Source organism: Parasteatoda tepidariorum, chromosome 10, assembly GCF_043381705.1.
Source record: "Parasteatoda tepidariorum isolate YZ-2023 chromosome 10, CAS_Ptep_4.0, whole genome shotgun sequence".
NCBI lineage: Eukaryota > Metazoa > Arthropoda > Arachnida > Araneae > Theridiidae > Parasteatoda > Parasteatoda tepidariorum.
The window spans coordinates 7,768,466-7,792,279 of NC_092213.1; the positions used below are offsets into that span (position 1 = coordinate 7,768,466).

General features: G+C 30.3%; 2 protein-coding genes across 7 annotated transcripts in view; both read left to right on the forward strand.

Annotated features, from left to right (window-relative positions):
* Nucleotides 1-43: 43 nt before the first annotated feature.
* The window catches only part of LOC107453045 (zinc finger protein 84), a 61,258-nt gene continuing 37,487 nt past the window's right edge, over nt 44-23,814 (forward strand). Inside the window, exons 1-3 of one of the 6 annotated variants that reach the window (XM_071186126.1) lie at nt 44-864; nt 2,590-2,741; nt 7,269-7,427. The gene's annotated coding sequence lies outside the window, so the exon portion shown is untranslated. Of the gene's footprint in view, nt 938-2,589; nt 2,742-7,268; nt 7,428-13,666; nt 14,109-23,814 lie in introns of those variants that run through there. The other 5 variants (XM_071186123.1, XM_071186124.1, XM_071186127.1 and 2 more) reach the window with 5 other exon arrangements.
* LOC107443524 (zinc finger protein 271) lies at nt 7,694-8,416 on the forward strand. Its single transcript, XM_071186525.1, has one exon. The coding sequence runs from the start codon at nt 7,694-7,696 to the stop codon at nt 8,414-8,416; it is 723 nt and encodes a 240-aa protein (XP_071042626.1).

Genomic DNA, 23,814 nt, shown 5'->3' on the forward strand with positions numbered 1-23,814 from the left:
AAAAAAAAGGAAAACTGCAGTTTTGTGATGCTTTATAGTATATTGGAAGATCTTTACGTCATTTATTCGATTTTAATTAATCTCACTTTATTCAGCAGCTAATTTTTTTAATTCTGAAACATCTTTAAAAAACAAGAAACAAAGTTTAAAAAAAGGGGAATAATGTATTTAAAAAATAAATTCCATTCTCAAAATGAATAAAAACAAGAAAATTATTACTACTAAATAAATAAAATGTATATAGAATGAACGAATTATCAGCAAATATAATTTTCATAATAAATTACAAGCTTATAACTAAAAAGAAAGCTATCGGTTTTTAAAGCGTTCCCCATATCAGTTCTTCAGAAGGACAGAGAGAGAAAAAGATTTTCAAAAGGGAGCAAGACCTCCCACCGAGAAGATTAGTGAACTTGGGGGTGGAAGTTGCCTTCCTCCCTTACTCAAAGGTAGAAAGTGACTTGTGTTTCAAAGGCAATATTACAAAAAGTAATAAAGATTAAAAAAATTAACCTACATTTTCGTGGATAGGAAAGATTGAAAAAATTATTAGTATTTTTTTTTAATTGATCACTCCGATTCTTGAACAAGAAAAATCGATTCAAAGTATGACAAGCCCGCCATAGACTTTACATGTTAAAAGCAGAATTGAGGAGTCTGCTTGGTGCAACACTTTTCTCCCGGCAACCACGATTGTGGACCCGACTTTCTGATCATTTGAGCGCGCCCCTTGTTTTTTGTTCGCCAAGGAACGAACTATTCAGATGGGAGAACCGATTGCATTCAAAGAGCGCCCTCTAGGATCCTAAGATCTATCCAATACTCGACATGCTAAGCGGGTAAAAATGGTCAACAGTAAATGTGGTAGGTAAACAAATTCCAGCTCGAAAATTCATTTCAAGTCAATTCTAGGTATTTGGGTAAAATTGTTAAGAATGTAAATACTTCTAGTTTATTAAATATAATATTCGTATTTAAAAACTAATTCTTAACTCATTGACTGTATTTAAAAACTAATTTTTGTTTTTCTTGAACGAAAAACAAAGGCGATTCGTCTTTATAGTACTGAAAATTAACCTTGTTTGAATAAAAATGATGGGAAGACTATTTTTATTAAGTTCGTGTACCTCAAAAGTGTCGTGTTGGGATGCAGAATAACTGCACATCTTGATTTCTACAAAAATTTTCATGAGGCACTACAAATAGTTTACGTCTGACACCAAAAGGCATAATTATTTATATTGAGTAAATAAAATTAGAGCTGGAAAAATTAATTTTCTGTTTAAAGCAAATTTCTATATCTCATTGGTATAATCTATGTAATTATTGATTATTTCTTTCGTAAATGAATTATTAATCCTTATTATGTCCTACACTATTTACATCTGACACAATTGTATCCTTTATATTTCAATTTATTTTCCCCTATTTTCTTGTCTTATTACTTATAAGATGAAGTGAAATTTGCATGAAAGAACTGAATAAACCTATAAATTAATTTAAAATAGTATATTTCCCTTCAGTAAGCTAATTTCATGTTCTGTTTTACTATGCTTTGCTTTATTACTTTCTTATTATGCACTTACTAGCAATTTTCTTAATAAAATATTCCCCAATGTCCCATTATTCCTAATTTATTTAAAGCAGAAAATTTTTTATATGATAAACTATGTAAATTTTTTGTTGTTTATACTTTTTTTGAAATAAAAAAATATATGCTCTAAGATTGACTTTCAGCATGCCTTTAATTATTTTTATAAACTACAAATTTTTCTTTTCTTTTGATAATTGTTATATCGCTGGGCTTTGCTTTAAAAGCCAGACATCATAATGTATGTGAATGTATAATCAAGTATTTTGGAAATGANTTATTTTTATAAACTACAAATTTTTCTTTTCTTTTGATAATTAAGGATAATTACTTTTTAAAATATGCACATAAATAGTATAAGAGGGTAATTCATAAATTGTTGAGGATAAAATTCAGTTATTACATAATATTATACATTTTTACGGCGTTAAGTGAGTGCTCTTTTCAGTGAGGAAGTGCTCTCTACTTTTTCATTCCTAGTGAGTATTCGTCATGATATATTGTAGAAAGTTGTACAGTGAATATCTTGTTTAAATCTGACAGTTTAATAGGGAAAGACCTTCAAAATGTAACTACCCTACTTTACACTACTTACTGGTTTTAATTTTAAAAATCACCATCAATTCCACAATCATTTCAAAGCTCAACCACATTGGGTCGAACTGGTAGAGTAAGGTTTATATTAACCTGTTACCAGTGTTTCAATTTATTTTTGCATGTTGATATGTCAAATAAATGTTGTTTTTATTATTTTTATCAAAACTGTCTCTTCAGTATAGCTTGATTCGTTACACTTCCTTTGCTAATAACTTTATTTGATAAACCATTTTAATTTTTTTTAACTGTAACTGTTCATACAATATGGAATTAAATAAGACTAGTGTACTGGTAAATATAATATTAAATTTAGTTTTAATAGTTATATTAAAATATTTTTTAATAAATTTAATTATGCAATAAATTGTATGAAACTGCATATTTTTCAATTTTTTTTCCAGGTCTGCTATTTAAATTGGATACATTGAACTGAGTTTCAATTCATTTGAAGATATCCTAGGATAATAGCTATGAAAAGGTTATCTAACATCTTAGTATTTGTTTCTACTGCCTCAGTGAATAGTTGAAGAAAGAAATTTTCATTACTTAATAGGTATGTTTTCATAATATTCATTCATTAATATCATTGTGTAAATTTGTATTGATAATAATTTAAAAATATCTGTTGCCTTAACTTTGAGCCTTTTTATATCCCTTAGTAATTCTATCCCTCAAATATTGAAAAAAATTTATTATTGCTTATTAAAATTTTATTTTGACTAGACATAATACAGTTTCCCCCTTTACTATTTCAGTTCATGTGAAAATATAGTAAGATAATTTAGGTACACACAATTAATATAGAGTGGCAGTATGAGTACTTCACCTCTATAAGCAGCCACTTACTTGAGCTTAATGCTGATGAAAAACATTATTCTTGTAACTTGTGTAATGAAAGTTTTTCAGGGAGTGCAATGTTGTTGAAGAAGGAATTTGGCTAAACGCTTCCTCCAGTTTCCCTTCACAATACGTTTTAGGGCTTTTTCCACGATCTGAACTGTTCTTTCAGCCTGACCATTTCCGAACGGACGCCTTGGTGCAATCATAACCCCTCTGACGAGATTCCTCTCTAAGAAAGTCTGGAACTCCAATGCTCGAAACTGATATCCGATGCCTTAGCTTCCTCCCCATCAACAGTTTTGCAAGACTAGCACTTATTGTGGTGGTGGGAGTGCAATGTTGTTGAAGAAGGAATTTGGCTAAACGCTTCCTCCAATTTCCCTTCACAATACGTCTTACGGCAGTTTTCACGGTCTGAACTGTTCTTTCAGCCTGACCATTTCCGGACGGACGTCTTGGAGCGATCATAACCCTTCTGACGAGATTCCTCTCTAAGAAAGTCTGATACTCCAATGCTCGAAACTGTCCTCCGTTATCGGAAACTGTGACTTCAGGTATCCCATGGGTAGCAAAGATTTCTCGCAGGACGTCGACTGTTGCAGAAGCAGACGTAGAAGTCATATGACGCACTTCTATCCATTTTGACATGGCATCTACTAAGATTAGGAATTCTTGTTCCTGGAACGAACCTGCAAAATCTATATGAAGACGGGACCAGGGTTTCTCTGGAATCTCCCAGGGATGCACTGGAGCTTTAGAAGTGGCATCCTTGAACATGCACTTCTATGTCATAGTCCATGCCTGGCCACCACGCGTATAAACGTGCGAGAGCTTTCATTCTCTCAATTCCTGAATGTCCGAGATGTAGAGCCTGGAGAACACGTGATTTTCCCAACACTGGGATAACTACTCTATTACCCCATAATAAGCAATTTCGATGAGTTGAAAGTTCGTTACGTTTCGAGAAAAAAGTCTGACATTTTTTATCCGGTTTTTCATTTGGCCATCCTCTAAAAGCCCAATTTAGTACTCTTGACAAAATTGGATCACGCAAAGTTAATTTTGCAATCTCTGCTGCCTGAAGCGGAGGATCTTGTAAATTCTCGGTAAACAATACCTCTAAAGGACCGGGAACCTCAAATTTATCCGTATCTTTTAGAAGTCTACTTAAAGAATCTGCATTTTGAATTTTTTTCCCTGGTCCATGAATTGGAGTATAATCATATGCATTAAGTATTAAAGACCATCTCAGCATACGCGGGGAGATATGCAGAGGCTGATAATCAGTTATAATAGTGAATTTATGTCAATAAACAAAATGGTGAAATTTTTTTATACCGAAAACAATTGCCAACGCTTCTTTGTCGATTTGCGCATAGTTTCTTTCTGTCGACGTGAGCGTACGAGGTGCGAAAGCTATTGGTGCTTCACAACCATTATGACGAACATGACTTAAAACAGCTCCTACGCCAAACGGAGATGCATCGCAAACTAAAGTTATCTGCAATTTTTCATCGAACGGAACCAAAACCACTTCGGAACTTGACAATTCTTTTAAATATCGAAAAGCTTCATCGTGGACTTCAGACCATTTCCACACTGAATCCCTATCTAGAAGCCTATGTAATACTTCAGCTTTAGTAGCTTTGCCCTTCAGAAAACTATTATAAAAGTTTATCAAACCCAAAAAACGCCTTTAACTGGACTTTATTTTTAGGTACGGAAGAAGCATGAATCGCTTCTACTTTACTTTTAGAGGGGTGGATGCCCTTCGCATCGATACGGTAGCCCAAAAAATCTTTTTCCGTTACCCCAAATAAGCATTTGTTTCCATTTGCTTTAAGTCCCGCTTTTCTTAACCGAGCGGCTAACTCTTCTTCCAAACTTCCTCTGACAAGTACATCATCAAAATAAGGAACAACGCCTTCTAATTTTTGAAACAAATCTTCGATTAAATTTTGAAATATTCCTGGGACTACGTTAATTCCGAATTGAAGTCTTTTTATCTTATACGCACCCTTATGCGTGATGATAGCCTGAGCTTCAGCAGAAGCATCATCAACCGGTAATTGTAAATATGCCTGAGCCAAATCTATCTTAGCATAATAACCTCCTCCCTTAAGATTCGACAGAAGATGATTTACCGCGGGAATTGGATAAGGATGTGCGCTCATTGTTTGTTTAACGTGATTTTATAATCACTGCATAAACGTACTTCACCTGACGGTTTAATCACTGGAACAGCCGGTGTTGACCATTTTGGGTTTGAAATTTCTTCAATAACTGCTTCACTTTGAAGTTTTGCTAGAGCAGCTTCAATTTTAGACCTCATTGCCAAAGGCATGCTTCTTGCTTTACATCTAACAGGCGCCATATCCGAATTTATAGGAAGCGATACTGGATTACCCGTATACGAACCCAATTTATTATCAAAAATATCATCATATTTTTTAAGAACTTTTTCAATAATACCCGTTCTAATTTCGTTTACTTCTGTTATTGAAATTCCTAATGGTTCAAACCAAGAATACCCCAAAATATTCGTACAATGATTACTTGAAGTTAACAATTCTAACTTAGATTTGAAAAGGCTATGCACAACTTCAACTTTACATACACCAGCTAGTGAAATCCCATTTTCAGAAAAGTTGCTCAGTTTAATTAAAGTTTTTTCTTAGAACGGAAAACTTTATTCAACGGTTGCTAAGAAATAATCGAATAATAGGAACCCGAATCAATTTCCATTTCTAATTTTTCCTTATCAACCTCAACGATAACGTTTTTCTTAAACTTAAAACATTTAAATATTCGGGTTGAACCTCAATTTCATTTGCACGCTGTTTTTCAAACCTATTTTTTTTTCAACAAACTTTTACAACGTGACCCTTAAGACCACACGAATGGTTCATGTTTACCACAGCAACCGAAACATACTTTTGAATTTGCAATTTGCTATTATTACCTGAAACATTAGAATTTTGTTTACTAAATCGCGCATTATTTCTTTTGTTCCTACCACGTACAAAATCAACTACATCCGAATTCTCAGAATAAGAAGAATTTTGGGTATGAATATGCTTTGATTGGGAAGCCGCAACCTCAGATGCTATGGCAACAAAAATTGCATTTTCAAGAGTTAATTTGGATTCAGTCAACAATCTTCTTTGAACCTCTTCATCACGAATACCGCAGACTAATTGATCTCGTAATCGTTCTGACAAAGTTTCCCCAAAATTACAATCTTCGGCCAGCTTTCTTAATTCGGTAACGTAAGCATTCACTAACTTTGATTGAAATCTTTTATTAAACTTGTAACGTTGAAATATGTTTGAAGATTTAGGACAAAAATGTTCTTTTAAAAATCGAATTAAATCTTGAAATTTAAATTCTGTAACTTCCTTTGGCGAAACTAAAGTTCGAATTATTGACAATGTTTTAATTCCACAAACAGCTAAAAGAGTCACACGCTTCTACGATAGAATTAGCCTCCTAAAAGTAAGTAATTTGATCAGCATGTAATTCGAATGAATTTGGATTTGAAGTATCAAATTCCTGAATAAGAGCCTACGTCGCCATCTTAGTGCGGAAATTTAGCTTAAGCCAGACGAAATATCGAAAATAGAAAAGCGCATTTAAGCATTTAAAACACCTACCAGAAGCATTAAATAATACCAGTATTGGATCACATCAACAACTCATGACCAGCTGTCTTCAAGAAATTGCGTTTTCACAGAAATCCAATTGAAGCTGAACTTCTTCATGCCATGCAGTAAGATTCCATTTTTAGTAGAGTAAGATCAGTGGTATAAATCCCATTAGTCGTCACCACGTGTTGAATTGTGAAGTATCCTTGGTGTTGTATTCCAAGTAAGACACATAATATGTTAAAATATATATGTAATATAACAACAAAACATAAGTAACATGCTAGCAGCCCGTAACAAAGATTAGCGATGAACATCTATTAGTAACGTGTTTATATACTCTCTGGAAAGGTAAGGCAGCGCCGCTGCTCAGAAACTACAGGCTGTCGTCATTGACTCGTAGTGATGACGGAAAGTGACGTTGGCTGACATCACAACAGTAACCATACACACATTGTGGAATAACATGAGACTGTTGTATCTGTTGATATAATATGAAATTTAATTTCTAATGGTTATAAAAATATGTTTTTTGCATGAACTAAATTTTGCAATAAGTTGTATGAAACTGCATATTTTAAATTTTTTTCCCTCAGGTTCTGCTATTTAAAATTGGATACTTTGATCTACATTTCGTGAGTCTTGAAGATAACCTTGAATAATAACTCCGAAAATAGTATCTAACATCTTAAAACTTGTTTCTACTGCCACAAAGAATAGTTGAAGAAAGAAATTTTCATTACTTAATAGGACTAGTACGTTTCCTTAATACTCATTCATTAATAATATTGCATGATTTTGTAATGAAAATAAGTTAGACATGCCTGTTGTCTTAGCTTTGGGCTTTTTGTATCCATCAGTTAATTCTATCACTCAAATGTTATTGTAAAATTTTTATTGTAGCTTTTTAAAAATCTATTTTGACTAGGCATAGTAGAGTCTACCCGTATAAAATTTTACTATTTCAGTTCATGTGAAAATGTAATACGATAATTTAGTTAAGTTTATACAGAGTGTCGGTATGAGTGCCTCTAATAGCAGCCACTTACTCAATCTTACTGTTCCGACTGATGAAAAACATTCTTGTAGTATGTATAATAAAAGTTTCTCAAAAAAGGATAATTTAAGTAAGCACTTACCTGTTCATACTGTAGAAAAACCTTATTCTTGTAACTTGTGTAATAAGACCTTTCCACAGAGGAGTCTCCTGACTCGGCACAGTTATGTTCATACTGGTGAAAAACCTTTTTCTTGCAGTATATGTAATAAGAGCTTTTCGCAAAAAGCTCAATTAAGTAGACACTTTGCTATTCATACTGGAGAAAAACCTTTTTCTTGTGGCATATGTAATAAGAGTTTTGCAGAGATGCGTGACCTGACTGTTCACAGCCGTGTTCATACTGGTGAAAAACTTTTTTCTTGTAGTTTGTGTAATAAGAGTTTTTCAGGGAAGGGAACACTAAGGAGACACTATCTCACTCATACTGGTGAGAAACCTTATTCTTGTAGCGTATGTAATAAGAGTTTTTCATATAAGTGTGATCTAACTAAACACAGTCATACTCATACTGGTGAGAAACCTTTTTCTTGTAGTATATGTAATAAGAGCTTTTCACTGAGTCGCTATCTGACTGAGCACAGTCATGTTCATACGGGTAAAAAACCTTTCTCGTGCAGTATTTGTAATAAGAGCTTTACACGGAGTAACTATCTCACAAAGCACCATTGTGCTAATACTGGTTAGACTATCTCTTCTTCCAGTATATGTAGCAAGATTTTTACGGTTGTAACCTGATTGTGCACAGTCTTGTTCATAATTGCATAGCTGTCAACTCTACTGGATTTTGCCAGTTTCTCCTGGTCGACTGTTTTAATAAAAATTCTCCTGGTTTTTGTACATTTTAGAAAATTCTCTAAAGTTGAGTAAGTTTCCTTGAAAAAATCCCTATTGAGATAGAATTTTTGCGCAAATTATTGCTTACTTGAATATTTAAATGCGTTTCGCTAATGCATAATAAGGTGAGCCTCTTTTATAAAATTCAGTTGACTTTCTTTGATGAATTAAATGCCTATTACTATTCAATATTATGAATAAACATTATACATAGCATTTCAAGCTCATTTAATGTGAAATTATAACTCAAAAATGTTGCAGTTTTTCTATTTTGATGACTGAAAATCTCTAAAATTACCTATGTGTAAAATAGCTATATATTTTTCAACAATTATCATGAAATTCATATTATTTCGTAAAATCTGCTGGATATTTTCCTATTAGCGTTGCCAGCTATGTAATTGAAAAACCTTGTTCCTTTCATTTGTTTTTATGCTCTGTTTTTTTTTCTATGTTTCTTTGTTATTCTCTCTCGGCTGCTAAGGTTTTGTTTCTCATCTTTATTTTCCTTTTTTCGTTGAAAAGGGGCATCTACTTTTGAGTGCTTGAAACATGTCTATAAGACATGTATTATTAGGAATTGCAAAAATGTACAAAGTTGCTCTTACAAAAATTTTAAACATTAAATCCCAATGCAATTGAAAGTTTCATTATATAATATTTTTATAACCACAATTCAATGAAATGATAATTTACTTATAAAAATGTTTTTTAAATGTGTACTATTTTCCCTATAGTCCATTCCACCTTAAGTTGGCACTGGAGAGAAAGGTAGGTAGACCGGATTACATGGAAACTGGGTTACTCTTTAAGTCAGTACGGGGATGAGGTAGCAACAAAGGGAGAGAAAGTGGCCAGTATTGGCGTTTAAGAAAGCAAAACGCCGATTTTTTTTTTTAAAACCAAGAATCGTACTAAAATTTTGTACAGAATACGGAAAAGAGCACGATTTTTTAGAGCATTTCTCATAATTATTATTTTAAGATACTAGTTGTAAGCTGATTTCTTAATTAGTATTTAAAAAGCAGATTTTCTTATTATGATTTTTTAACTGAACGAAACTAATTTTAAACAACAGAAATATAAATGTATATATTTTTTGCTGAAATCTATTTTATATGCTTATATTTTGAAGATTAATGTACATTAATTTACCCCACATTGGTGTTTTGATGGGGAAGGAAAAATCAGCAGTACAGGAAATTATTGATCAGGAAAAAGATCATACTTATGTTTTATAATATTTACTGTTCTTTTTTTCTTATTATTATGATTTTTTAATTAAACAAAACTAATTTTAAGAAAAAAATATATATTTACAAAAATTATTTTTTGCTGAAATCGAAGTAAAAAAAAGGAAATGCATATATGAGCATAAATACGTGTTTTATGTTCATCTCTTAGACTCAACAGGATCCTGGTGCTTATCATGTTATTCATCTAATATTTTAACAGTTGACAGTTCCTTTTGCAAACTCTTTGTGGAGTCGCCGTGAATTGAATTCAATCCACAATTTCTCATCAGGAGAAATTCCACTTGGGTGGTTAGGCGCATTTCTTCAAAAGAAAATACATATTTTAAAATATTAGAACCTTCCTTTACTTTTCAGGATCTTTGCGGGTGAAAGGAGGTTTAAGAGAAAAATCCGTATAATTAGTTATTTAAGTATAGTAGAATTAGTTAGTCTCAAAATATTTTGTCAGATACTGAAATATCTTAGTATTTTCTACATAAGAGAAAGAATTTCTCCGCTTTTTTGGCTTTGTATTTCAAAAATTATAATTAAAATATTGATTGGTTTAAATTAACCCTTCGATATTTAAAAGAAATTAATGATTCAAATTTTGTGTCTTTTTTGAAATTATTTCAATTCTTATACATTTTATTAGTTTATAACTAACGGATTTGCACACTTATATTATGGAATTTGTATTTCAGATAATATTTAAAAGTCCCTTTAATTAAACAAACTAAGAATCTTAAATTTCCGCCATCACATTATTAAAGTTCCTATAAAAAGCGAATTGTACTTCAGAGCTACACATGGCGCAAAAGACACAAAATTTGAATCTTTATACAGAGATTGAATAAAGCGAAAAAAAATTTTTTCTTTTGTCTTAAAAAAATAATAATTAAATCACATGTTGAATTAGCTACACAGCAAATATGCTCAATTGTCATCAGTTTAATAATATTCACCTGTGTATTTGTTTTTTTGTTTTTTTTCATTCATTCTGAAGGAGAAAAATTTTTCATTAAATATTGTACACATGATGTTAATATTTAGAAAATTAAATAATCAAATACAAAAAGAAAGTGAAATAAGAACTGCACAAGAGATAGGACACTTAAGCAAAGGCAAGGAGAATGGAAAGAGCTGGCTGACCAGTGTAAAAACATAGCTAACGCGCCAATTCCTTGGCTTTGAAAACTAATCCAGCGCCAAATTAAAACACCTCCTTCTTCTTTGTACATTCGCTTCACTAAGAAGGTATACGTAAGTTAAATACATTTAAGCATGAAAAACTTCTAATGCATATTTCAATATAAACTTTTTTTACTATACAACATTTATTTATATTTGTACGCGCATTTAAACTGTAATTAATTCCAAAATAAAGAACTACTTTTCAAATGTGGAGTATTACATTTCCTACCCTTCCCTGCAGTGCCAACTTAAGGTGGAATGGACTATAGCCTGTGAGTCTGGTTACATATAGTTTCAAACAATATTTTAAAATATAGCTCCTTGCACCTATTAATTGCTGAAATTCTCTTTCTAGAATTCTTATTCTGTATTTTTTTTTGTTAATTGAGATACTAGAGCTTTTTATAGAATCTCTCTTTCCCTTTATATGAAACACAATTTCACCTATTAATTGCTTAAATACTCTTTCCAGAATTATTGTTCTGATGTAGTTTTTTGTTATTGAGATACTAGAACTTATTATAGAAGCTCTCTTTCCCTTTATGTGAAACAATTTCACCTATTAATTGCTTAAATACTCTTTCCGGAATTCTTGTTCTGATGTAGTTTTTGTTATTGAGATACTAGAACTTATTATAGAAGCTCTCTTTCCCTATACATAACATGAGACACAATTTCACCTATTAATTGCTGAAATACTCTTTCTTGAATTCTTGTTCTGTTAAACTTTTTGTTATTGAGATGCTAGAGCTTATTCTAGAAGCTCTCTTTATCTTTACATAACATAAGACACAATTTTACAGTTGAAAAAGCAACGTAAAGGGCCATTGCATGAGTATATTTTTCTGGTTAAAAATTAGTTTGAAAATTAATGCCTTTCATATAAAAAAATACAATTTTTTTCATCACATAAAAATTTAGTAGATTTTCATATTTTAAAAACAGAATAGGCAAATCCCATGTTGGTAATTTAATCATATTAGTACTGTCATTAAAAATATTTGTAGAGTCCAACCTAACTTAAAAATATAGTTTCCATAGGTGTCAACTAATAACTAAAGCAAATAGCTCATAACAATAACAAGTTTTTATTGTAAGCAAAAATAACAATAACAAAATCAGTTAATTAAATGATTCTAAATGAATCATGGTGTTCTAAAATATGGTTACAATTAACCATAAAACAATAGTTATCAAATCATAGTTAAATTACGAAAAACAATAAACTCAATTAAGTTTTAAAAAATACAATTAAACCTTGAAAAAACCAAAAACTCCACAAAAAAAAAATGCAAGAGATCTATCAGATTGCATTTTTTCCTAAGGGGAGAAACAACTTACAACCTTGTTTCAGTAAATATAATGTAGTAAAAACAAAAAAGTACTCATCTGTTGTAGACTATTACTAATATCTGTAATATCATTTTAATTTTTCAAAACTATATTTCTTAAGTTTATTGCACTGTAAAATTAGTTTTTACTTGACCTTGTGAATCTAATATAAATATAGTTTTTATGATTAAATACTTTAGGTAGTGCTATTTTTAAGGATTATTAATGAAATGCTTGTTTATCATGACTTTCTGAAAATTTGTTTTGTTTACATTTATTTGATCACTTAAATATTAAAACTAGGGGGCTGAGCCCCCTGTTCGCTGCCGCTCACCAACCCCGATTATTGCTTCGCAATAATTGTCTTTTCTTGGCAGAAAACAATTTTTCTACTAAAGTTAAAACTATTCACTTAACATATATGTACTAAAAGGAATTCTGTTTACTTACTCTTGTGCCTCTACTTCCCACGTCTAAATATTACTCTCAAATATTACTTCACCCAAATATTAGATCTCTTGGTGAACGGAAGTGATTTTTCGAAGTAATCATTTTTTAAAATAACATTTATATTCTTATAGCATTGTATTGTTCAAACAAATTTGATGAGTTCACNTACAGGAAAATAACTTTAAGTTAGGGATTCAAAAATATTTAAAGAAAAGCATGACTTTTATTAATTTTATGCTGACTACAACCAAAACAATAAGGAGACGAATGAGGAAAAACTGGATCACACCACGTGATTTTCTGGCCAATAAAAATGCACCGACAACAATGGAAAACTGCGACACCATCATTAGAATTTTATATATAGTAAGATTATGATATTACTAGAGCTGCTGAAAAAGCCTGGATATAATATGAAAATTCAATAATTAAAAAGTTGTATAAAAATAGCTATAAGCAAAAGCATGTTTATTTTATATTTTTTTTCCATGGTTTTTAAATTTGTGAAATTCGTAAATTTTTTTTTTTTTTTTTTGATAAATAAATACTTTAAGTTGCTACTTTATTGATGCTTAATATTTTGCTATTCATATTCATTCACATATAAAAATATAGGTGCTCGTGTGAATTTTCTTCTTTTTTGTGTCTCTGCTTTTTTTTTATCCCTCTGTTTCGTTCATTAATTTCACTGCCCCAAACAATTAAATGACGCTGGATTTTTACATATCTCGTTATCCCAAAATTAACTTATATACCTATATAGCTATAATAGAAATATTTGCTTCAAACTTTTTCTACATCAAATAAATAATCTGTTTATCATGTGTAATTTTTTATTTGTGCAGTTCACCTTGTTCTCTTTTTTTTAATTTTAATATTTGGTTTAATTACTTATTATATTTAGTCTATAAATGATAAAAACTTCTACAGCGATTAGATGAAAATTTTCATTTGCACCAAAGACTTCCATTTCTCATAACTCTATTTGATAATCCATTTTAGACTATTTTAACTGTAACCATACACACAGTGTGAAATTCCATGAGACTTGTATCTGTTGATATAATGTGAAATTTGATTTCTAATGGTTATTAAAAAAAATTTTTTTTTTACTTAAACTAAATTTTGCAATAAGTTGTGTGAAACTGCATATTTTTCAATCTTTTTCCTCGGATCTGCTATTTAAAATTGGATACTTTGATCTACATTTCGTGAGTCTTGAAGATAACCTTGAATAATAGCTCCGAAAATAGTATCTAACATCTTAAAACTTGTTTCTACTGCCACAAAGAATAGTTGAAGAAAGAAATTTTCATTACTTAGTAGGACTAGTATGTTTCCTTAATATTCATTCATTAATAACATTGCATAATTTTGTTATGAAAATTACTTAGACATGTCGGTTGCCTTAGCTTTGAGCCTTTTGTATCCATCAGTTAGTTCTATCACTCAAATATTATGGTTAAATTTTTATTGTAGCTTTTTAAAAATCTATTTTGACTAGGCATAATAGAGTCTTAGTTACACACAGTTAAAGAGAGTGTCGGTATGAGTGCCTCTATTATCAGCCGCTTACTCAAGCTTAATGTTCCGACTGATGAAAAACATTATTCTTGTAGTAGTATGCATAACAAGAGTTTCATAAAAAAGGATAACTTAAGTAAGCACTTACTTGTTCATACTGGCAAGAAACCTTATTCTTGTGGTATATGTAATAAGAGTTTCTCACAAAAGATAGTTTAAGTTCTCACTTACCTGTTCATACTGGAGAGACACCTTTTTCTTGTAGCATTTGTAATAAACGTTTTACGAAGAAGTGTAGCCTGACTGTTCACAGCAGTGTTCATACTGGTGAGAAACCTTTTTCTTGTAGTTTGTGACATAAGAGTTTTTCACGGAAGGGACTACTTACTTGACTCATACAGGTGAGAAACCTTATTCATGTAACATGTGCAGTAAGACTTTTGTTCAGAGAACTCATCTGACTTGGCACAGTCGGGTTTATTCTGGTGAGAAACCTTATTCTTGTAGAATTTTTGGTTTTTAATAAGAGTTTTTCAATGAAGGGAAAACTAAGTAAAAATTGTCTCACTCATATTTGTGAAAAACTTTGTTCTTGTTATGTGTGTAATAAGATTTTTGCACAGAGGAGTCACCTGACTCAGCACAGTCATGTTCATACTGGTGAAAAAGCTTTTTCCTGTAGTATATGCAATAGTAACTTTTCACGCAATTGGTATCTAAGTGTACACAGACGTGTTCATACTGGTGAAAAACCTTTCTCCTGTAATATATGTAATAAGAGCTTTTCTCGGAGTAGCTATCTAACTGAGCACAGTCGTGTTCATACTTGTTAGACCACCTTTTCTTATAGTATATGTAATGAAAGTTTTACACAGAGGTGTTCATACTGGAGAGAAACAGATCCTGATTCTGAATAAAAGTAGTTTTTGAAAAATAACACATTTATTCACAGTGAAAATATTATGTTTATAAAAAAATTAAGTAGTTTTTTTTTAAAAATTAAAATACATTTAAAGATAGTAAAAATGCAATTTAAAAAGGAAAAAGAAAATTTAGATGATTTTGATCGCAGGAGTCGCATATATCTACTGGAAGCAAAACCCTTCGGCCCTGCCACAAACACGACATTTCATTCAGAAGTAGTTCAACACAATCAACATTCAATCCTGAGATTGTGAGAAAAAAATCTCAGGAAATTGGAGGATATCAAGACGGCGATGAGGGGCTAGCTGCCTACTTGAGAATCGGCGGAAATCGTTGCGAGGGTCCGACGCATAGGGCTGTCTGGTTCAAATTCCTCATAAATTTACCAAATACCACAGACGAATTTAAATTGAAACTCAAACAAATGCACGAACACCACTTAACCCCATCCCTACATCTTCAAGCTGGATGCTTTTGTATAATTTTTTTTTTTTAAATCTTTATTTATGGTAGTGGTTTTTTTTTTAAAATCATTTTGTATATTTTACTTTCTTTTGAATTACTTGTGTTTAGATTGTTTTGAAAGCATTTTGTCTTTGAATTATTGTATTTATTGATTGTCTTTGATTTTGTAATTATTTTGTATAAATTCTGTTTTTCATGATTAAAAGTGTGGGAGCTCTGGAAAAAACCACCCTTTTTAGCTGCTCGTTTGCTATGTTTTTTAAAATTTGATACCAATCTTCATCATCAAATTCCAATCTATGTAAAAAAAACGGTTTTGGTGTCCATTCTTTGTATCTGGCAAGTGAAAATACATGCTAATATTGGAGATTGAATAAGATCCGGTTTTTTTCAAGATGCGAGTAATGCACGCCTAAGTACACATTTCCGAAATTTCTTTGAAGGTTGAGTATCAAAAACACTATCTCTATACTTCATATATGTGTAACATTTCATACAAGACAACGTAAAATAAAAAATAAAAATCAGTAAGCACATTAAAGAATAAATGGATTTATTTACAATTCTTTCACAAATTCTGCTTAAATTTTATCATACTCAGACCAGTGACTTGAACACTATACAACACTTCAAGACTTTTATATTTTGTATCTAAAAGAGAGAGAAAAAAGCATCGAAATTGTAACAAACGTTGTAATTTATTATGATTATGATTACGTCAACATCGCCGAGTTTCTGGTGGGGGCATGGATTTAGAAAAGCTTACTAGCCCCAGGGGAGTCACGTTTTTCGGCCATTCCCAGACGCGACTTTCCACATTGTCGACTCCCGGGCACCTCTTTGGCACCGTATTTTGAAATTCGCCAAGATTTCTCGCGAAAATCTTCGAACACTATTTCTCACATGTTTCACTTGGAACATACGATTTAAAAAACACATGAGTGAACATGAGGTGTGAATAAATTTTGCTGCTTCATAAGTTTTTGCGTATTATCAGCCTCTTTATAATCAGACTATCTGAAACACATTTTTATTTCTTAATTTTTTGGTTCATTTTTTAGTTTTAAACTTGTTTTATAATTCTTGTTTCGTTTCTGAAAAGATTTAGTTTGTTTTATATCTGAATTTTTTTTTCTCTTCTGTGAGTAAGATATAGCTTTTTAATTATTTTTATAAATTTATTTCAAATAATTTATAGTGTCTTTACCAAGTATGTGGATGCAATATTTGATAATGCAGCAGGCTTTTGTACCTTTTTAATTAGTTTTTAAATCCATTAATTTAAGTAACTGCACAAATCATGAGTTTCAAGCATTTTCTTTTTGTATGTGTGTAATGATGTGGAAATTGTTGCTGTTAGCTTTATACCTTAATTTATTCTTTTTTTGAGACTGATATCTATGATTAAATTTAATGTAAGGATTCCCATTTGCAGTTTTTGTGCCAATAATATTTACGTCTAAACAATCGTACTTAGCTTTGACACTTTTTTGTAAATGTTATGTCCCAAACAATAAATTCCTTTATGCGTGTTAGCCAATTCCACAACTTTGGTCGTCAAGGGTTAAAATTGTGCAGCAGTTAAAGTATATTTATTAGGTGAACACAATTTTGATAGAAAAAACTTTTTATGATATGTAAAATAATGCTTGTCTAATTTAAACAGTAGGCTTCTGCTTTGACATTCTCATATCATAACTATATAGCAATTTAAAGACCATCTGTTTATTTATTCCTGATTCAGGATAGACATAATGTATGACAAGGTATTGAGTCAAATAAGAGATTCTTAACAATTTTTATATTTAATAATTTACTTTAAATAAAGAAAGTAGTTTTAAAGCAATTGGGCTGAAAGGCTGAGAACTTGCACTTTTCTCTAAAACAATTAATCGATGTTGTGATAATAAAACAAGACTCTTACGATCAGTTATCACAACAAAAGTACCAAATAAGAAAGTACCAAAAGTTTACCAAATAAACAATTATTACCATTTTGCAAGGGACAGAAAAAAAATTAGGTCATACAGCTTTCAGACACACAGAATGCATGGCAATCTAAGAATCAATGTTTGAAGTTTTAAAGAAATTACAAACCATAAAAGCAATTGTGTAAGCAAAAATAAATAATCAAAAAAACAAGTTGTTACAAAAGAGACTATTATATGATTCGAGCAACTAAAAAATTCTTTTAAAATTTTAGAGACGAATGAATACTTCAAAAATAATAACAAAAAAGTTTATCTGTGTCTCATTTTTGATCCTCCTTAGAGTTTTTAAAAAGTACTTAAAGGTGCTTATTTTTGATTTTTAAAAGCCCTTAAAGGTACTTTTTTCATTGGGTGTTTTTAAAAAGTGCTTAATTTTCCCTTTTTCAAAGTGAGATTTTTTCCTTTACAACGTTGATTTTCGCTTCAAATTATGCAAAAAGATACAATTCAGATTGTTCTATTTACCGTTTTCACAATTAATTCAACCCCAATCTATTTCGGCTTATTTTCAGTCCGTAGCGTATGAAAACGCCATTCGTTTTACCTGATTCAAAATTTCATGACTTTTGACAATTGTAAAAAAACAATGCCAAAAGGTTTTTTTTTTTTACACGACAGTTAAAACAAGATAAAACCGTCAATTGTCAAAAACTTTCCAACCCTGATATTTTTTTGAAGTGCTTAAATATAATATTTGAGTGCTTGAAAAGTGTTTAAAATGTGCTTATTTTTTGTTGAATAATTTGGCTACGCACCCTGTTTTCATAGTATTTTTATCTTTATTAGAAGCGCACAAATTGAATAAAAAATTTGTATAAAATAAATCAGGGTGGCCATCCACCTGGAAAACCTGGAATTATCAGGGAATTTTTTTCATACTGGAAAAAACCTGGAAATATCAGGGAAATATGGATAAAAACCTGGAAAAATCAGGGAATTTGAAAGAAAAGCTGGAAATTNATTTAATAATAATAGACTTTATATTGCACCCTTTTTCTGATAGCTTTTCTACTCCCATACAAAGAAATCTATGAATTATTTTTTTCTCAGCAAACCAACCAATCACATTTTTTTACAATCGCTAACCGCAATGTTTGTCAACAAATCTTTACAATTGTTGCATTAATGATTTTTGATTCAAAATTTTGTACCAAAACATTAAAAATTATATAAAAAATCTTGCCAAATTGTCAAAATAAAATATTTTTTTCAAGATGATATTTTAAAAAAATAATATTTTGAATAAAATATTTTATAATACTGACACTTTTCTTGTACACATCCTACACTTTACAAGAAAAAAGAAACAAAAACCTGGAAATTTTAAGATTTTTAACTGGAAAACCTGGAAAAATCAGGGAAATTTGAAATCTGATTTGAGTGGCCACCCTGTAAATTGAATTTTTTTTTTTAATAAATGAACCAATTGTTGAGTTACAGAATCGAATAAGCTAAAGTTGTTATAAAATTATGAATAAAAAGGTACAAGATGGATAAGTTATGAAATTAATGAATCATAGCATGAAAGGATAATTTCATAGCTAAATATATGATAACATTAATTTGAAAGCAAATAAAAAGCGGGTGAATAATTTCAGATATGCGCAAATAACAGTGGTAGAAGCAAGAGTATAGGAAAATATTGGATTTTTCTATGACAAATTTAAGATACATTAGAAGTTCAGCTGCCGCAATTTTAAGTTTTAATAATTATGATTTGATGTTATAGAAGATAAATTAACTATACGAAATAGTAGTGAATATGTAATAAATTTGTTTCTTTATATCATGGCTTTATTCAAAAATATTCTTCCCCTTATTTTTATAATAGTACTCATTTTCTGGAAAATATTTGAACAAATTTAATAAAAATTTTCTATTTTTTTAAAGACTCTCTTATGAAGAAAATATTTTCAATCAAAAGTTGTTCAGTATAAAATATACGTTATGTTTTTTTTAATTTTTTTTTTAAATATTGTAAGCATTTTGAAGAAAATATTTTCAATCAAAAGTTGTTCAGTATAAAATATATGTTATGTTTTTTTTAATTTTTTTTTTTTAAATATTGTAAGCATTTTGAAGAAAATATTTTCAATCAAAAGCTGTTCAGTATAAAATATATGATATGTTTTTTTTTAATTTTTTTTTTAAATATTGTAAGCATTTTGAAGAAAGATACATATTTTTTCTAAAATAGAAATAATTGAAAAAACCTGGTAGAAATGAAGGAAATGAAAATAATTGATTTTTCATTCTGCGTAAAAAAATGTGTGATACTTTTTTTAAAAAAAATAATAAAGGCTAAAAATATGAACACTTAATAATGCGATGATTTTTATTGGAGGTAATTTTTTAAAACGTAATTAAGGTATTCAAAAGAAATTGATTATTCTGAAGATATAAATATTTTATTACTCCAAATTTTTATTTAATTTACAGGAATAGTTTCTATTTAAATATTTATTTTAACCGAAATATTTTTGAAATTAACTGAAATAATTGTGTGTATGTATTGTCGTTATACGATATTTCGGCAGATTTTTTCTACCTCTTTCTTTATTGAAGGACTAAGTATTTTTTCTCGTTATTTGAATTTTTCTAGTTTTAAAGGAGGATAAAATCTTTTTATCCTCGTTTAAAACTAATTCACAATCACTTAATTCAACAAGCAACTTTAAAACAAGCAATTTTTTAAAAATATCCATGAGAGCGAAGATTCATTTACAATTTTTGCGAGTGCCATATTGAGGCGAGCATAGGGTTGCCTCTCAGTGAGGGTTACTAGATAAGGTGGTGAAACAGTTGTTTAATAAATCCGCGACGAGTGGAGGTGCCCAAGAGTCGACATAAGGGAAAATCGCATTTATGGAATTTTCTTTTCTGTTCAAACCATATTCTTTACAAATCACCCCTCCCTTGACAATCATGAAGGGGAACAATTTAGCTCCTTCAACAGCTGCTCTCTTCACATTCTTACATTATTTATTTGAAACAAGATTTTTATTTCAAAAGCAGGGAAAAGGGCAAATTCTCTAAAGAGAAAAGCGTTTTCGAAATAGGACAAAGTCAAAATTGTAAGGCGTATTGAACATGGAACCAATAAATCGGCTCTGTGTAAGGAATTTACCTTGTCAAAATCTACAGTTTCGAACGGTTGGAAAATCGAAGTGCAATTCTAGCCGCATACGACAAAAATATGGTTTCGTCGAAGAAACTGCGTGGAGCAAGAAGCTTTGTTAAAATGGTTCAGCACTCAGCGAGATAGAAATCTTCCTGTGACCGGATCTAGGCATCAAATTAAAGCGAATGAGTTTGCTGAAAAATTAGAGGAAAAGGATTTTGTGTGCTCCAATGGATAGCTGGATAGATTTTAAAAAAAAAAAAAATATTTCTTCAGGAAAGATTATTGGAGAAGAAGCGAGTGTTGATGCAACGGATGTGGAAAACTGAAATGTGGCCGAATATTATACAGAATTATGAAGAGAAAGAAATTTTTAATGTTGACGAAGCTGGACTATTTTAAAAAATTTATTCCCTATCAGACGTTAAAATTTAAAGGAGAAAAATGCACTAATGGAAAACTCTCATGGAAAACTCTCATGGAATGGAAAAAAATAACAGTTCTTGTTGGTGCTAAAATGAATGGCTCGGAAAAGCGAAAACTAACTGTCATAAGTAAATCTCAAAAACTAATGTGTTTTAAAATGTTAAAAAAAAACTGCCCGTAAACTACAAAGCCAATCAAAAAGCGTGGATAACCTCCCATTTTTTTTTTTTTTAATTTTTTTTTTTTGAAGAAGAAGAACTTTGTCAGTGGGACAGTGTTTTATTAAAAGTAAATCGTAAAATTGTTCTTGTAGACAATTGCACAGCTCACCCCCATTTAAAAAGTCTAAAGTGTATTAAGCTCGTATTTCTACTACCAAATACGACTTCTGTGTTGCAACCCATGTTATTCGTAGTCTGAATCCATGTTATTCGTAGTCTGAAGTTTCACTATAGGAGGCAATTAGTTATGCATATTTTATTTTAGATAACTAAGCAATAGTTTTACTAGAAAAATCATGGAGGCAAGTAACATCAGTTACAATCCGCAACTGTTTCCGACATGCAGGTCTTTCAAAGGATTTAAAAGAAAAAGACGAAGAAAATTTACCTATTTCTCTATGGCTAAAAAAACATGGAGTGAACATTTTCCTTAAGGACGTTATTGAGCAATTTGAATGTTGCGATGATGAAGTATGTACTTCTAGTACTCCTACCGATGATGACATTGTCAGTGAAATAAAACGAACGAAGGTAGAGAAGACTTATTAGAAGAAAATGTTGAAGAAGAAAATTAACTTTCAGCACCATCTATAGCTGAAGTAAAATCAGCCATAAATGTCCTTAATCTAATTTTTTCTACAGAAAATGTAGATCAAAAAATCTTGTATTCTTTGCACATTGTAGATAAGAAAATTGATGAAGTCTATTTAAAATCAAATTGTGTTCAATCAAAAATCACAAATTTTTTTCATAAAAATTGAATTTAAAACTAATTTTTAAGCGACGTAAGTACTTTTTTCATTAACTTTTGCTTTATTATCTGTTAATTAGTTAATAATTTTTTCAATAACTTATGTAAAATTGCAAACCCAATTTTCAATCATTCAAGTGTCTTATGCAAAAAATTTGGATATAGTCAACCATCGTTTATAGTGGACACATTACTGAGACCGCTGACGGTTAACTATGGCGGTGTTCGACTGTATATAGAAATACCTCCAGGTTTTGAAGATAAATATGGTACAAATAAAGTGTGCAAGTTAAATAAAAGTATTTATAGCTTACCTCAATCTGGTAGAAATTGGCATATTAAGTTAAAAAATGAACTTAAAAAGATTGGTCTCACTCAACTTGCATCTGACAATTGTGTATTTACTAGAATTAATGATAATGATGTTTTCGCAATTTGTGTATACGTAGATGATTTAGCAATATTTTCTAATAATTCGAAATTATACAAGGATATCATTTCAAAAGTTAATTAAACATTTGAATTAAAAGTAACAACTAATGATTCAAAATTTTTAGGCATTAAGATTTCACTTCAAGTTCAACCAAAGAAAACGGAATTGGTTTATCTCTAACTCATTTCATTGAAACTTTAATGAAAAAATATGGTTTGAAAAATTGTAAGAAAACAAATACTCCTATAATTAAGATAGGTGTTTTAATCCTACTGATGATTTAGTGGACTGATTATCAGGAAATCGTCGGTGAACTTTTATATTTAGCTAATAGAACCCGACCAGATATTGCTTTTGTAACTAGTTATTTATCACAATTTAATATACTTCCCCAAAAAAAGGCATTATGTTTTGGCTAAAAGAGTTTTGAAATATTTGAACGGTTCAAAAGAGTCGTGTTTTATAGTAAAGAATTCGGTTTTTTAAATCGTAGTGCTGATGCAAGTTGGGGCAACGCAAAAGCAGGATAATCTTTTTCAGGTTGTGTAATTATGATAGTTAATTCTCTTATAACATGGAAAAGTAGAAAACAAATATGTGTAGGACTTACAACATGTGAAGCTAAACTATTTGCTGCGACTGACACAGCTTGAGAACATACTTGGATAATAAATATGTTAAATGAAATGAACTGTAAAAATTTATTAATGCTCCTGTTACTATGTTTTCTGATAGCCAAACTGCTATTGACTGGTTGAACAATGGTAAATCTTCTAATGAAACCAGGCATGTAAATCTTAAATTTCATTTTGTCAGAGATATGATTGAAGATAAAATATTAAAAACTGTTTATAAGAATACTAATAATAATATTTTTCTGATTTTTTTTAACAAAAGCTGTTGCATTTGAGAAGTTAATTTTCTCTTTGGAAAAAATAAGTTTAATTTGGAATTTATCTTAAAAGAATTAATATTTTTTATGTGTATATTGTTATTTGCATTCAAAATTAAAATCCTTCTCGCAGGGGGAGATTGCTACGAAGTCTTTTTCTTTTTATACCTCAAGATGGCGTTCTTTTTAAATTTGTATGTGTTTGCTTGAATTTTGTTCATAAACCTTTACTTTCTGTCTGAATCTCGATCCATGGACTACATTTCTTTTTAAGTCTTTCCCAAAATAT

Bases quoted from the DNA above. Each gene is read 5' to 3' on its own strand.
- LOC107443524 (XM_071186525.1), top strand. From the start codon at position 7,694: ATGAGTGCCTCTAATAGCAGCCACTTACTCAATCTTACTGTTCCGACT.